The sequence below is a fragment of the Coregonus clupeaformis genome, chromosome 33 (assembly GCF_020615455.1).
Source record: "Coregonus clupeaformis isolate EN_2021a chromosome 33, ASM2061545v1, whole genome shotgun sequence".
In the NCBI taxonomy this organism is placed as follows: Eukaryota; Metazoa; Chordata; class Actinopteri; order Salmoniformes; family Salmonidae; genus Coregonus; species Coregonus clupeaformis.
The window spans coordinates 14,759,478-14,774,850 of record NC_059224.1 but is presented as its reverse complement, the minus strand read 5'-3'; the positions used below and the strand labels follow the sequence as shown (position 1 = coordinate 14,774,850).

Genomic DNA, 15,373 nt, shown 5'->3' with positions numbered 1-15,373 from the left:
ATTCAATGAAAATGTTGCTCTATAGGAGAAAGCCCTGCCTCCATCTGTTTGCTTAGAAATTCTAGGAAGAATAAGGCCTGCGTCTTGTGACCATAGCGCACGTGTAGGTATGGAGAGATAAGTAGGAATCAGCCCTAGCCTTAACACGAAGCCAGCATAGAGGCTAGCACTGGAGTAATTAGATCACATTTTTGGATTCTAATCAAGATTTGGACTCAACTCAACAATGCTCAACAACAAGGAAGAGAAACCCAAACCTGTCAAGCAGGTGTCTTACGCAGTGAGTGCTCTTAATATATTTAATCAAATGTTTTTTCAAAGTGGTGATAGTGAAAGGGAAAGGGGGATACCGAGTCAGTGGTACAACTGAATGCATTCAACTGAAATGTGTCTTCCACATTTAACTCAACCCCTCTGAATCAGAGTACAGTGGCAAATTGGCAAGAGACACACAGAAATCTTTTTGCCCTTCCTTGAGAAGTCAATTTAGAGAGTCGGAGGGGTAAGATTATAACTGTACTTTTCACATTTTATATTGAAATTATGTATATTGATCTGATTGAGTTCATTTTTAAGTATGACCTTTCACAGGGTTCAGGTATAAATATAAATGTAATATTTGTTAAAGGTTTAACAATGTGAATACAGAAGAGTAAATTAAGAATTTTTAGACAACATATGGTGCTTGATTATTATAATAAGTATTCTTTCTCATCTCTTATATGTATATATGTAGTATACAGATCCAGGAGTGCTTGCTATCTGCATCATTTTGAGCATGAATTTCAGATTAAATTACATATGTATGTACAGAAAAGTACAGAAAGGTTAGGTTAATATATTACTGAATATTAATTAAGTTACATAATCAAGAAAAAAGCCCACAAATACCTCGGCTTTCACCATAATTGGTGCATATTTAGTTGTGTTTTATTTTTATTTTGTTGTTGCAACAATGCTATCTCAAAATCTGCACACCGTCTGGTATTCCTTTGGGGGGAAAAATCTCAAATGTGTAATATTAACAGGATGATGTTTTATTTTGTTTATCTTATGCTATATTCATGCAGATATGGCCTCACCAAAGACAGTATGGTACTTAAGTATCCTCTTGGTATTTTGCTGTAGTCTGGAAAAACAAGATTGCTTGGAAACTCCAAATGTAACATCAGAGGTAAGAGGCCAGTACATATGGACTTATAATTCAAAAACTGTTCACAGGGCGATATTAAGCAATATCAGATAACTACAATAGTGCAGTGGTGTAAAGTACTTAAGTAAAAATACTTTAAAGTACTACTTAAGTAGTTTTTTGGGGTATCTGTACTTTACTTTACTATTTATATTTATGGCGACTTTTAGTTTTACTTCACTACATTCCTAAAGAAAATAATGTAATTTTTACTCCATACATTTTCCCTGACACCCAAAAGTACTCGTTACATTTTGACAGGAAAATTGTCCAATTCACACACTTATCAAGAGAACATCCCTGGTCATCCCTACTGCCTCTGATCTGGCGGACTCACTAAACACAAATGCTTCTTTTGTAAATAAAAAACAAGAAAATTGTGCCGTCTGGTTTGCTTAATATAAGGAAGTTGAAATGGTTTATACTTTTACTATTGGTACTTAAGTACATTTTATCAATTCCATTTACTTTTGATACTTAAGTACATTTAAAAACAAATACTTTTAGACTTTTACTCAAGTTGTACATTACTAGGTGACTTTCACTTTTACTTTAGTCATTTTCTATTAAGGTATCTTTACTTTTACTCAAGTATGACAATTGAGTACTTTTTCCACCACTGCAATAGTGTTTGAGCTACATAACTTTATGTGTATCAAATCAATGACACAAATCAATGTTCTTCTGATTAAATCTATCTTTTCCAGGAATCACCCACTGATGGATCACAAGTTCCTTCTAGAGAAAAGCGAGAGGGTAAATCAGCTGTTTTGTTTTGTTTTCACTTAATCTGCTCACACCTACATTTCTGCCCCCAATGTGCTTTTAGGCACCCTAGAAAATGGCAAAAATGTTGTATTTTTTTTTATGTTCACACAAATCCGAAACGAATATAATAATTTGCTTAACAACTATCTGCCTTATTTATCTCACTGCTCTTTGCCATTGGATAGTTGCTGTGTGAAGGATATTTGCTGTGTGCATGTTTTTATGTATGTACATTTAAATTTATGGTGCACAAGAATTGCCCTTCTGTGACCATAAAGATCTCTTGAATTGAATTGTTTTCACAGTGACAGCAAACCTCTCTGAGAAAATCCTGATCAGCCCGATCTCCAGTGTGTTAACTATAACAGAGATTAACATTACTACTGGTAAGAGTTATTAATTGTTCATTTTTTATCATTTTATAAAAAGGTTCAAAACCTACAGGGCTCATATGTTAGTAAATGGTGTATGTAAAAAACAAACATGGACGTTGTTGGCATCAGAAGAAAACGTTGTATCTCCATATTATAATGTTCCATCCACTTCCCCCCCCTCCAACATTTTGTGTTCTATGTTAATTAGTCTAGTTGTTCTATTTCTATGTTGGCCAGTGTGGTTCTCAATCAGAGGCAACGAGTGTCAGCTGTTGCTGGTTGTCTCTGATTGGGAACCACATTTAAACAGGCTGTTTTCCCACAGTAGTTGTGGGATGTTGTTCCTTTTGGTTTGTTCCGTGTTGGTTTATTTTGTAGCCAAGGACTTCACGTTTCGTTATCGTTTGTTGTTTTGTTCTTGTTATCACTATTGATAATAAAGTATGTTCGCTCATCACGCTGCACCTTGGTGCACTCCGTTCAACGATCGTGACACTAGGGTTACTATACATGATTTTAACCCAATTTATAAGAGATTGTCCAAAATTGAAATGCTCCAGGCATTTATATATAAACCACAGTCGTACTTTATCAAATGCCTTTCGAAGTCTGCTATGAATAGTAGGCCTGTTTTCCCAGATTTTTCATAGTGTTCTATTGTTTCCAGTACTTAAAACATGCTAATAACGGTCCTCTGAGTATATCAAATTTTTTTTGGTATACCTCAACTGGTATGCCATCCAACCCTGGAGTTTTCCCGGATTTAAAGTCTTTAATTGCTTCCAGAAGTTCCTCCTCTGTAATTTCACCTTCACATGAGTCTTTCTGTATGGATATTAATTTTACATTATCAATAGAAAAAAAATCTCTACAATTTGCTTCAGTTAGAGGAGATGGAGGCGACTAAAACGAAAACATATGCTTAAAGTACTTTGTTTCCTCCTTCAAAATATAATTTGGTGAATCATGGGTGACTCCGTCATTTGTAACCAGTTTCAACAAATTATTTTTGGTAGCATTCCTATGTTGAAGATTAAAAAGAATTTGGTGCATTTTCCCCAAGTTCCATCCAATTTGATTTATTTTTTATAATATATTACCCTTGATCTTTCTTGAATAAGCTCTTTTGCCATTGGATAGTTGCTGTGTGAAGGATATTTGCTGTGTGCATGTTTTTATGTATGTACATTTAAATTTATGGTGCACAATAATTGCCCTTCGGTGACCATAAAGATCTCTTGAATTGAATTGTTTTCACAGTGACAGCAATCCTCTCTGAGAAAATTGGTGAAGTTGAGTTGGACATCACTAATATTCCAGCTGAACTCATAGATGTCTTAAAGGCCAGTGTGAAATATCTAACCTACCCCATCCTGATCTCCAGTGTGTTAAATATAACAGAGATTAACATTACTACTGGTAAGAGTTATTAATTGTTCATTTTTTATCATTTTATAAAAAGGTTCAAAACCTACAGGGCTCATATGTTAGTAAATGGTGTATGTAAAAAACAAACATGGACGTTGTTGGCATCAGAAGAAAACGTTGTATCTCCATATTATAATGTTCCATCCACTTCCCCTCCATTCACAGCATGCTACCAAAACAGCATTGGATTCCAGTGCAGATGTGAGGACCAGTATGGTTGGTCATGTGACCAGTGTTCCTCCTATGGGTCCTGTGATGACATCATTGATGGCAAAATATGTGGATGTGTCAATGCTGTTCCTTCAAATGGACAGTTCTGTCAGCCAATCACAAGTAACTGTTTGATTCTCACTTCCACTTGGTGTTTGACATTGTACCTGTTGTTGTAGTTGTAGCTGCATAGTTCTTTTTGGTGACACGCCTTTTATCTAATCCCAACAGATCTTACTGCTTGTCCAAGTCCAACTACTCCAGCAGGTATTCCAAGAAGTGACTCAAGCAATAGATTAAATGTACTGAAAATAATAGACATGCTTGTCATGATTTCTTTTAATTTTAATTTTCCATAGTGCCATCAAACATTTCTGGGAGAATTATTGAAATTGAGTTGGACATGACAAATATATCAGTTACATTGGTAGATGTACTTAAGGCCAGTGTGAATGGCCTGACCTACCCCATTCTGATCTCCAATGTGTTAAATGTAACGGATGTGAACTTCACTACTGGTAAGAGATTACTGTTGCTGTTGCCAATTTGAGTTTTAATTCATTGTGCATTGTAAAAGATATTCAAGAACTGAAGCAGGTTCAGTTATTTTGAAATAGTTGGTCTCACAGAAACCATTGATATGATGATGTTCAATCCACTCTCCTTTCATTCACAGCATGCTACCCAAACAGCACATGCAGATGTGAGGACCAGTATGGTTGGTCATGTGACCAGTGTCTCTCTTATGGGTCCTGTGACAGCATTGCTGATGACTCCTGTGGATGTATCAAAGCCATTCCTCCTGATGGACCGTTTTGTCAGCCAATCCCAGGTCAGTGTTTCCTTACCACTTCCACTCTGCTAGTTTAATCAATAGGATAACCAATGTTTATGTATTAATTCATCAATATTTAAACTCAAATCTTATCCCTATCTCCTTTACCACATAGATCTGACAGCTTGTCCAACACCATCTCCAATACCAGGTATGAGACTATTATTAATTACTATTTAATTAACAACAGTTTTACTGTACTAATTACAGTCTTACTGAGAGCAACTTGCCATAGTGTTATCCATAGTTGTATATTTACTTGAGGCCTACACCTTTAAGACAAATAACTGTAAAACAGGTTAGAGAACCAGCCATCATAATTATCTCTTTTCCAGCAGAAGAGGAAACAAGTACTGGTTTTACACAATAATCTCTGCATTTCAAATACATGTAACAGTGTCGGAAATCCAATGACCTTTTCAGATGTGATTTTGTTTGGGGTATCTTGTCAGATTATTACAGGAGGGTGTCACGATCGTCGTAAGAACCGGACCAAGGCGCAGCGTGATAAGCGTACATTCTTTTAATGAGTACACACACGAACAAAACAATAAACGATACGTGAAGTCCTAGGGTTAAACACAAACCTTACGGATCAAGATCCCACAATTAACTGTGCCAAAACAGGCTGCCTAAGTATGGTTCCCAATCAGAGACAACGAGAATCAGCTTTCTCTGATTGGGAACCACCCTGGCCAACATAGATCTACACGAACTAGAACAAAACATAGAAAATACAACATAGACAATCCACACCCTGGCTCAACATATAAGAGTCCCTAGAGCCAGGGCGTGACAGAGAGACAAATTATGGCTAGTGTATGGAAAGTTACAAATAGCTGTAAAACAGGTTAGAGAACCAGCCATCATAATTATCTCACATTTCTCTGCTACCACACCTTTTCCAGGAGAAGAGGAAACAAGTACTGGTTTTACACAATAATCTATGTATTTCAAATACATGTAACAGTGTCGAAAATCCAATGACCTGTTCAGATGTGATTTTGTTTGGGTTATCTTTTCTTTTTTTCTTTTTTTTAGGGGGTAGATCAACTTTAATATTTCTGATATAATGTAACTTCCATCAATGTAAATCTCTGCATCACTTCCAATCCCCCATATGTTTTGGTGTATGTATGTATATGTGTGTATGTATATATACATATATATAGTGAGGGAAAAAAGTATTTGATCCCCTGCTGATTTTGTATGTTTGCCCACTGACAAAGAAATGATCAGTCTATAATTTTAATGGTAGGTTTATTTTGGACAGTGAGAGACAGAATAACAAAACAAAAATCCAGAAAAACGCATGTCAAAAATGTTATAAATTGATTTGCATTTTAATGAGGGAAATAAGTATTTGACCCCTCTCAATCAGAAAGATTTCTGGCTCCCAGGTGTCTTTTATACAGGTAACTGAGATGAGATTAGGAGCACACTCTTAAAGGGAGTGCTCCTAATCTCAGCTTGTTACCTGTATAAAAGACACCTGTCCACAGAAGCAATCAGATTCCAAACTCTCCACCATGGCCAAGACCAAAGAGCTCTCCAGGGATGTCAGGGACAAGATTGTAGACCTACAAAAGGCTGGAATGGGCTACAAGACCATCGCCAAGCAGCTTGGTGAGAAGGTGACAACAGTTGGTGCGATCATTCGCAAATGGAAGAAACACCAAAATAACTGTCAATCTCCCTCGGCCTGGGGCTCCATGCAAGATCTCACCTTGTGGAGTTGCAATGATCATGAGAACGGTGAGGAATCAGCCCAGAACTACACGGGAGGATCTTGTCAATGATTTCAAGGCAGCTGGGACCATAGTCACCAAGAAAACAATTGGTAACACACTATGCCGTGAAGGACTGAAATCCTGCAGCGCCCGCAAGGTCCCCCTGCTCAAGAAAGCACCTATACAGGCCCGTCTGAAGTTTGCCAATGAACATCTGAATGATTCAGAGGAGAACTGGGTGAAAGTGTTGTGGTCAAATGAGACCAAAATCGAGCTCTTTGGCATCAACTCAACTCGCCGTGTTTGGAGGAGGAGGAATGCTGCCTATGACCCCAAGAACACCATCCCCACTGTCAAACATGGAGGTGGAAACATTATGCTTTGGGGGGGGTTTTCTGCTAAGGAGACAGGACAACTTCACCGCATCAAAGGGACGATGGACGGGGCCATGTACCGTCAAATCTCGGGTGAGAACCTCCTTCCCTCAGCCAGGGCATTGAAAATGGGTCGTGGAAGGGTATTCCAGCATGACAATGACCCAAAACACACGACCAAGGCAACAAAGGAGTGACATTAAGGTCCTGGAGTGGCCTAGCCAGTCTCCAGACCTTAATCCCATAGAAAATCTGTGGAGGGAGCTGAGGGTTGGAGTTGCCAAACGTCAGCCTCGAAACCTTAATGACTTGGAGAAGATCTGTAAAGAGGAGTGGAACAAAATCCCTCCTGAGATGTGTGCAAACCTGGTGGCCAACTACAAGAAACGTCTGACCTCTGTGATTGCCAACAAGTCATGTTTTGCAGAGGGGTCAAATACTAATTTCCCTCATTAAAATGCAAATCAATTTATAACATTTTTGACATGCGTTTTTCTGAATTTTGTTGTTGTTATTCTGTCTCTCACTGTTCAAATAAACCTACCATTAAAATTATGTATATGTTTGTGTATGTATATGTGTGTATGTGTATATATATACATATATATATACATATATACATTATATATATACATACACACATATACATACACACACATATATGCATACATATATACATGCATATATATATTTATATATATATACATGCATATATATATTGTGACGTCACGAGAGGCTACACAGCTTTCAGCGGGATTGCTCAAGTAGTGCAAGGAGACAAGGTTCAAACAAAACAAGGATTTTATTATAGGTCTTGGGAAATTAACGAAAATATAACAAAATTCTGTTCTCTTGTGGCTCTTTAAGGGTTAACAGTTCAGGGATGTCTCTTCCACATCCAAAATCATAATTCTCACTCGCTCAGATAACTTTTCCCCAGCCTTACTGTAGTCCACGTTGCAGCTAGTGGCCAACCCAGCAAAAAGTCCTTCCAAATGTCTCTCACGTATTTCCACAGGTGCATATATCCAAAGGTGAGTATTTCCCAAAGGTAAGTATCTCCAAATCCTTATATTCCTCATGGAAGTGGACGTGCAGCACTCTTGTCCTCCAGAGAGCCCAGGTTGGAGACTGTGTCTCTTCACCCCCCACACACTCCCTCAGTGTGTCTCTTCCCTTCCCAAACCTTCAGCTCATCAGCTCCTGATTTGTTTCAGGTGCGTGGGAAGATTGGCCATAGAGGGGGTGGAGTTCCCGACCATACCAGCAGATGGAGCCATAGCTGTCTGGGTTTGCAGCCACCTCAGGGGGATGTAACGTCCCTCCAGGACACAGCCTCTCGTGACATCACACATCCCCTCCTCGGGACCGACGTCCTCGTCGGGTAAAGGCAGCGAAGAAGGCATCACGCCGGGAGAGGGCGTCCGCATTGCCGTGGTGCTTGCCAGCCCTCGGCTGTTTCCACTCCATCCGGTGAGTTGGTGCTGTGTTGTACAGTGCCGGTCTCTGGGGTCTCTCCTTGAGTTTCTTACTGAACGCATCAGCCTTGGTTTTAGCAGAGTTTAGCTTCTGTTGAGCAGCTTTCAGTTCCTTCTCTCTCTCTGCCTCCGCATTCTTCATCTTGTTCTCCAACACCTTGTACTTCTCCTCTGCCTTCTTCTGGACCTCCTTACTACTGCGCAGGGTCTCCTCACACTCCTCGATGGTCCTGCGCAGCATCTCCAGCTCCTCCTGTTGCTTAGGGAAGGAGCTCTGTTGGAGTTTAGCCTGGAGGATATCTAACTCTTCTGTCTTCATGTCTAACTGTTGCTTTAACAAACGATACCTCTCAGCGGTCCCCTTCAGACCAGACAGTTCTTTGTCCAGATTCTGTAGCTCCGTCTCTGTGTCGGTCTGGGCACCTGCCATCCCTATCAGAGCCCGGGCGGGAGTGAGTAATTCGGAGGATTGCACCGGAGCCTTCCCAGGATGAGTCTTGCCTCTCCGTTTCCGAGGTACTCGGGTTATCCTCTCCTGAGATCTCTCTCCAGAGTGGGTAAAAGGCTGGGCAGTCTCGTCCAATTAGGACAGGGACGGGGAGGGAATCAACCACCCCCGCCGCCGTGTGTATGGTTCCCCGTGTGCTGGTCATTGTAAGTTCAGTAATGGGGTATTCTCGGGTGTCCCCATGGACACAGGAAACTGGGAGGACTTTCCCCGGGGTCAGACACGTTGGGCCCACCAAATCCTTACGCACCAGGGTGGCCCGGCTACCAGAATCCAGTAAGGCCTCCACATCATGGTGATTCACAGTTACCGGGAAGGTGGGGGTCGATCTGGGCCGCCATCTACGACTCCCAAGAGCGAGGCAAAACGGTGTGTGGGTGCTGAGCTGGAGGACTCCGCAGTGGGCATAGGTTCATCGGCTGGTTTCCCACACTGCCAGGAGATATGTCCCATCTCCCCCACACCGGTAACACTGTCGAGTTTCCCCCTCCTGGTGTACTCTTCTTGACCCGCCTGGTTTCTGGCTCCCCCCTGGAGCCGGGATAAGTCCTGACGTGGCTGGGTTCGAGACCTTGGGGTCCTTTGGACGGGTTCTTCCCATTTGTGGTGGGGCCGCACTCCTGGGGTCTTTTCGGGAAGCATTCAGCATCTCCGCTGTGGCCTGGTACTTTTCCACAGCTTCCACGGTCAGATCAGCCGTGGTCAAGGCCTGTTGACTGATGAACCGTTTTGCCTCATAAGGCAGGGGCGCGTAGGTAACGATCCACCACAACGGCCTCCACCACCGCCGCTGCTGTATTCCTCTGCGGATCCAGCCATTTCCTTGCGATTCGGACAAGTTCATGCATCTGCGCCCGAGGAGGTTGGTCTGGTTGGAAGGTCCAGCTGTGAAAGCGCTGGGCCATACCAAACCTTGTGAGTCCATATCTGCTGAGGATCTCAGACTTCAGGGCATCATAGTCAGTAACCTGGTCAGGGCCCAGGTCCCGGACAGCATTCAGCGATTCCCCGGTTAGAAAGGGGGGCTAACAGACCAACCCACTGTTGCTTGGGCCAGGCTTCCCTAGTGGCCGTGGCCTCAAATGCATGCAGGTATGCCTCAATGTCATCGGTAGCTCCCATCTTAGATATAAAGTCACTTGCCTTTATTGGGCGGGTATTTTGGACAACCCTCTGTCTCTGCAACTGCAATTCCTCTGCCTTCAGAAGGTTGGCTTTCTTTTGCTCCTCCAAGAGAGCCACGTTGCTTGCATCTGGGCTTGCTGGCCAGCAACAAGGGCTTTCAATATGTCCTCCATTTCAGTCGGGCGGGGAGCCTACGGCCAACTTGGAAAACTGGGTGATCAAACCTTCGGTATCCTCCTCTGACATGCACTATTAACGCTTGAGCGTGCCCGTATTCTCCACCATCTGTGACGTCACGAGAGGCTACACAGCTTTCAGCGGGATTGCTCAAGTAGTGCAAGGAGACAAGGTTCAAACAAAACAAGGATTTTATTATAGGTCTTGGGAAATTAACGAAAATATAACAAAATGCTGTTCTCTTGTGGCTCTTTAAGGGTTAACAGTTCAGGGATGTCTCTTCCACATCCAAAATCATAATTCTCACTCGCTCAGATAACTTTTCCCCAGCCTTACTGTAGTCCACGTTGCAGCTAGTGGCCAACCCAGCAAAAAAGTCCTTCCAAATGTCTCTCACGTATTTCCACAGGTGCATATATCCAAAGGTGAGTATTTCCCAAAGGTAAGTATCTCCAAATCCTTATATTCCTCATGGAAGTGGACGTGCAGCACTCTTGTCCTCCAGAGAGCCCAGGTTGGAGACTGTGTCTCTTCACCCCCCACACACTCCCTCAGTGTGTCTCTTCCCTTCCCAAACCTTCAGCTCATCAGCTCCTGATTTGTTTCAGGTGCGTGGGAAGATTGGCCATAGAGGGGGTGGGAGTTCCCGACCATACCAGCAGATGGAGCCATAGCTGTCTGGGTTTGCAGCCACCTCAGGGGGATGTAACGTCCCTCCAGGACACAGCCTCTCGTGACATCACAATATATATATATTATATTATATATATACAGTTGAAGTTGGAAGTTTTCATACACCTTAGCCAAATACATTTAAACTCAGTTTTTCACAATTCCTGACATTTAATACTAGTAAAAATTCCCTGTTTTAGGTCAGTTAGGATCACCACTTTAATTTAAGAATGTGAAATGTCAGGATAATACCAGAGAGAATGATTTATTTCAGCTTTTCTTTCTTTCATCACATTCCCAGTGGGTCAGAAGTTTACATACACTCAATTAGTATTTGGTATCATTGCCTTTAAATTGTTTAACTTGGGTCAAACGTTTCGGGTAGCCTTTCACAAGCTTCCCACAATAAGTTGGGTGAATTTTGGCCCATTCCTGCTGACAGAGCTCGTGTAACTGAGTCAGGTTTGTAGGCCTCCTTGCTCGCACATGCTTTTTCAGTTCTGCCCACAAATCTTCTATAGGATTGAGGTCAGGGCTTTGTGATGGCCACTCCAATACATTGACTTTGTTGTCCTTAAGCCATTTTGCCACAACTTTGGAAGTAGGCTTGGGGTCATTGTCCATTTGGAAGATCCATCTGCGACCAAGCTTTAACTTCCTGACTGATGTCTTGAGATGTTGCTTCAATATATCCACATAATTTTCTTTCCTCATATTGCCATCTATTTTGTGAAGTGCACCAGTCCCTCCTGCAGCAAAGCATCCCCACAGCATGATGCTGCCACCCCGTTCTTCACTGTTGGGATGGTGTTCTTCGGCTTGCAAGCCACCCCATTTTTCCTCCAAACACAATGATGGTCATCATGTCCAAACAGTTCTATTTTTGTTTCATCAGACCAGAGGACATTTCTCCGAAAAGCATGATCTTTGTCCGCATGTGCAGTTGCAAACCGTAGTCTGGCTTTTTTATGGCGGTTTTGGAGCAATTGCTTCTTCCTTGCTGAGCGGCCTTTGAGGTTATGTCGATATAGGACTCGTTTTACTGTGGATATAGATACTTTTGTACCTGTTTCCTACAGCATCTTTACAAGGTCCTTTGCTGTTGTTCTGGGATTGATTTGCACTTTTCGCACCAAAGTACATTCATCTCTAGGAGACAGAACGTATCTCCTTCCTGAGTGGAATGACGGCTGCGTGGTCCCATGGTGTTTATACTTGCGTACTATTGTTTGTACAGATGAACGTGGTACCTTCAGGCGTTTGGAAATTGCTCCCAAGGATGAACCAGACTTGTGGAGGTCTTCAAAAAAAAATTCGGAGGTCTTGGCTGATTTCTTTTGATTTTCCTATGATGTCAAGCAAATAGGCACTGAGTTTGAAGGTAGGCCTTAAAATACATACACAGGTACACCTCCAATTGACTCAAATGCTGGGATGACGGCCCAACTTGGGATGGGGAGGGGTTTTAGCGGGGGAATTAGTGGAGAACAATTGGAGGGTTATTTAGTAAAATTGCAAATATCATGGTATAGCTATATGGACACTCAATCACTATGGTATTTTCTATTGGTTAATTTACAAACATATATAATGAAAAATAGATTTGAAACTTGTATTTCATTATGGTATGTGGTGAAATAAGTATAGCCAGTTATAGTTGTAATGGCTTAGCAGATAATAACAAAAGAATAACAATATTTACATGGCTCAAAGAGAAGGAATATAATATCTATTATAAACCCATTCAACAATTCTAGATGAAGTTGCATAGAAATAGGAAGGGGGGGGGGAATATACTTCTCCCATGGGCTAAGAAACTCAAAAGGGGTGATGATATTAATTAACAGTAATTTCGATCCGAATGTGCAAATTGTCCAAAAAAGATACGCAAGGTAGATGGATTATTTTAAATATGTTATTGGACCATAAAAAAATATGGCTCATTAACCTTTACAGACCAAATAATGATGATCCACACTTCTTTGAAAATATATAAAATAAATTATCGACCTTGCAAGCAATTCAATACTCTATTATTATGGTGGGAGATTATAATAGCGTTTTAAATAGCTCAATGGACCGTAAAGGAAATCACACTACAAACAATCACCCTCATGCTCTTAAGGAAATCGTGAATGTCATGGATACATTAGAACTAGTAGATATATGGAGGCTTAAATATCCTGATCTAGTGAGGTATACATGGCGGAGACTCAATCAAGCCAGTCGTCTTGACTACTTTCTTATGTCATTCTCGTTAGCACCAAAAGTTTAAAAAGTGTTGATAGGGGACAGAATGCGGTCGGACCATCATATAATTGGCATATACATTACTCTTACTGAATTTCCACGTGGGCGAGGATATTGGAAATTTTATCAAAGCCTATTGGATGATAACTTGTTTTTAACTAGGACAGAGGAATTTATAACAGTTTTTTTCCGATATAACATAGCTACAGCAAATCCCCTTATTGTATGGGACACCTTTAAATGTGCCTTTAGAGGCCATGCAATTCAGTGCTCATCTCGAAAACAAAAGCAATTTAGGTCAAAAGAGTCCACACTAACAAAGGAAATAAAAGGTCTAACAGAACATATAGATAGCAATAAAAACTGTAACAGAGGCTCAGAATAAATTAGAGGAAAAACAAAAAGAAATTGAGAAACTTATTCAAGAAAGATCAAGTGTAATATATTATAAAAATAAAGCAAACTGGATGGAATATGGGGAAAAATTCACCAAAATATTTTTTAATCTTCAACATAGGAATGCTACCAAAAATAATTTATTGAAACTGGTTGCAAATGACGGAGTCACCCATGATTCACCAAATGATATTTTGAAGGAGGAAACAAAGTACTTTAAGCATATGTTTTCATTCAGTCGCCTCCATCTCCTCTAACTGAAGCAAATTGTAGAGATTTTTTTCTATTGATAAGGACCGTTATTAGCATGTTTTAACCACTCCTATGTAAATGGTAGATTATCAGACACTCAAGAAAGAGGCCTGGTTTCATTATTACTGAAACAGGATACAAGTGGAAAATATAAAGATCCAGTCCATTTAAAAAATTGGCCCATTACACATCAGTGTTGTGATGCAAAAATTCTAGCAAAATGTATAGCGCATATAATTAAAAAGGTATTGTCAGACCTTATTCATTCTAATCAGACAGGTTTTTTACATGGGCGATACATTGGAGATAATATAAGGCAAGTACTGGAAACAATAGAACACTATGAAAAATATGGGAAGCCAGGCCTACTATTCATAGCAGACTTCGAAAAGGCATTTGATAAAGTACGACTGGGGTTTATATATCAATGCCTGGAGCATTTCAATTTTTGGACAATCTCTTATAAATTGGGTTAAAATCATGTATAATAACCCTAGGTGTAAAATAGTAAATAATGTCTATTTCTCAGAAAGTTTTAAACTGTCAAGAGGAGTGAAACAAGGTTGTCCACTATCGGCATATCTATGTATTATTGCCATCGAGATGTTAGCTATTAAAATCAGATCCAACAATGATATCAAGGGATTAGCAATCCAGGGCTTAAAAACAAAGGTGTCATTGTACGCTGATGATTCATGTTTTCTTTTAAATCCACAACTTGAATCCCTCCACAGCCTCATAGATGATCTAGATACATTTTCTAACCTCTCTGGATTACAACCAAATTATGATAAATGTACTATATTACGTATTGGATCACTAAAAAATACAATTTTTACATTACCATGTAGTTTACCAATAAAATGGTCTGATGGTGATGTGGATATACTGGAATACATATCCCAAATGAAATAAATGATCTCACTCCAAAAAAATGTAATATAAAGTTAGCAAAAATAGATAAGATCTTGCTACCATGGAAAGGTAAATACCTGTAAATTTGTGGAAAAAATCACACTGATTAACTCTTTAGTATTATCCCAATTTACCTATTTGCTTATGGTCTTGCCTACGCCTAGCGAACAGTTTTGAAATTATATGAGAAAATAATATTCAATTTTATTTGGAACGGCAAGCCAGACAAAATTAAATGGGCCTTTTTACATAAAGAATATGAATTAGGAGGACAGAAATGATTAAATATTAAAGCATTAGACGTATCACTAAAAGCTTCAGTCATACAAAAATTATACTTAAATCCGACCTGGTTCTCTAGCAAACTAGTAAGATTGTCTCACCCAATGTTCAAGAAGGGACTTTTTCCCTTTATTCAGATTACAACCCCACACTTTCAGGTTTTTGAGAAGGAAATCATCGCCCAAATATCACTATTTCTAAAACAAGCCATAGAAAGTTTTCTGCAATTTCAATTTAATCCTCCAGAAATGACAGAACAAATATTGCAACAAATATTGTGGTTAAACTCAAATATACTAATTGATAAAAAAAGTTCTTTTTTTAGAAAAAGTTTAAAAAAGGTATAATCTTCGTAAATGATATTATCGGTAGGAATGGTGGAGTTATGTCGCACATGCAGCTAACAA

At 40.1% G+C, this 15,373-nt stretch overlaps 1 protein-coding gene across 5 annotated transcripts in view; it reads left to right on the top strand.

Annotated features, from left to right (window-relative positions):
• Positions 1–390: 390 nt before the first annotated feature.
• The window catches only part of LOC121548861 (adhesion G protein-coupled receptor F5), a 30,888-nt gene continuing 15,905 nt past the window's right edge, over positions 391–15,373 (top strand). For 4 of the 5 annotated variants that reach the window (XM_045210144.1, XM_045210145.1, XM_045210143.1 and 1 more), the window contains exons 1-10: positions 391–502; positions 1,071–1,174; positions 1,900–1,948; positions 2,266–2,346; positions 3,601–3,753; positions 3,928–4,095; positions 4,204–4,239; positions 4,332–4,490; positions 4,649–4,804; positions 4,923–4,958. In XM_045210144.1, coding sequence (XP_045066079.1) covers positions 1,073–1,174; positions 1,900–1,948; positions 2,266–2,346; positions 3,601–3,753; positions 3,928–4,095; positions 4,204–4,239; positions 4,332–4,490; positions 4,649–4,804; positions 4,923–4,958 — 940 coding nt within the window. In that variant the 5' untranslated portion in view covers positions 391–502; positions 1,071–1,072. The remainder of the gene's footprint in view (positions 503–1,070; positions 1,175–1,899; positions 1,949–2,265; positions 2,347–3,600; positions 3,754–3,927; positions 4,096–4,203; positions 4,240–4,331; positions 4,491–4,648; positions 4,805–4,922; positions 4,959–15,373) is intronic. The other variant, XM_045210147.1, reaches the window with a different exon arrangement.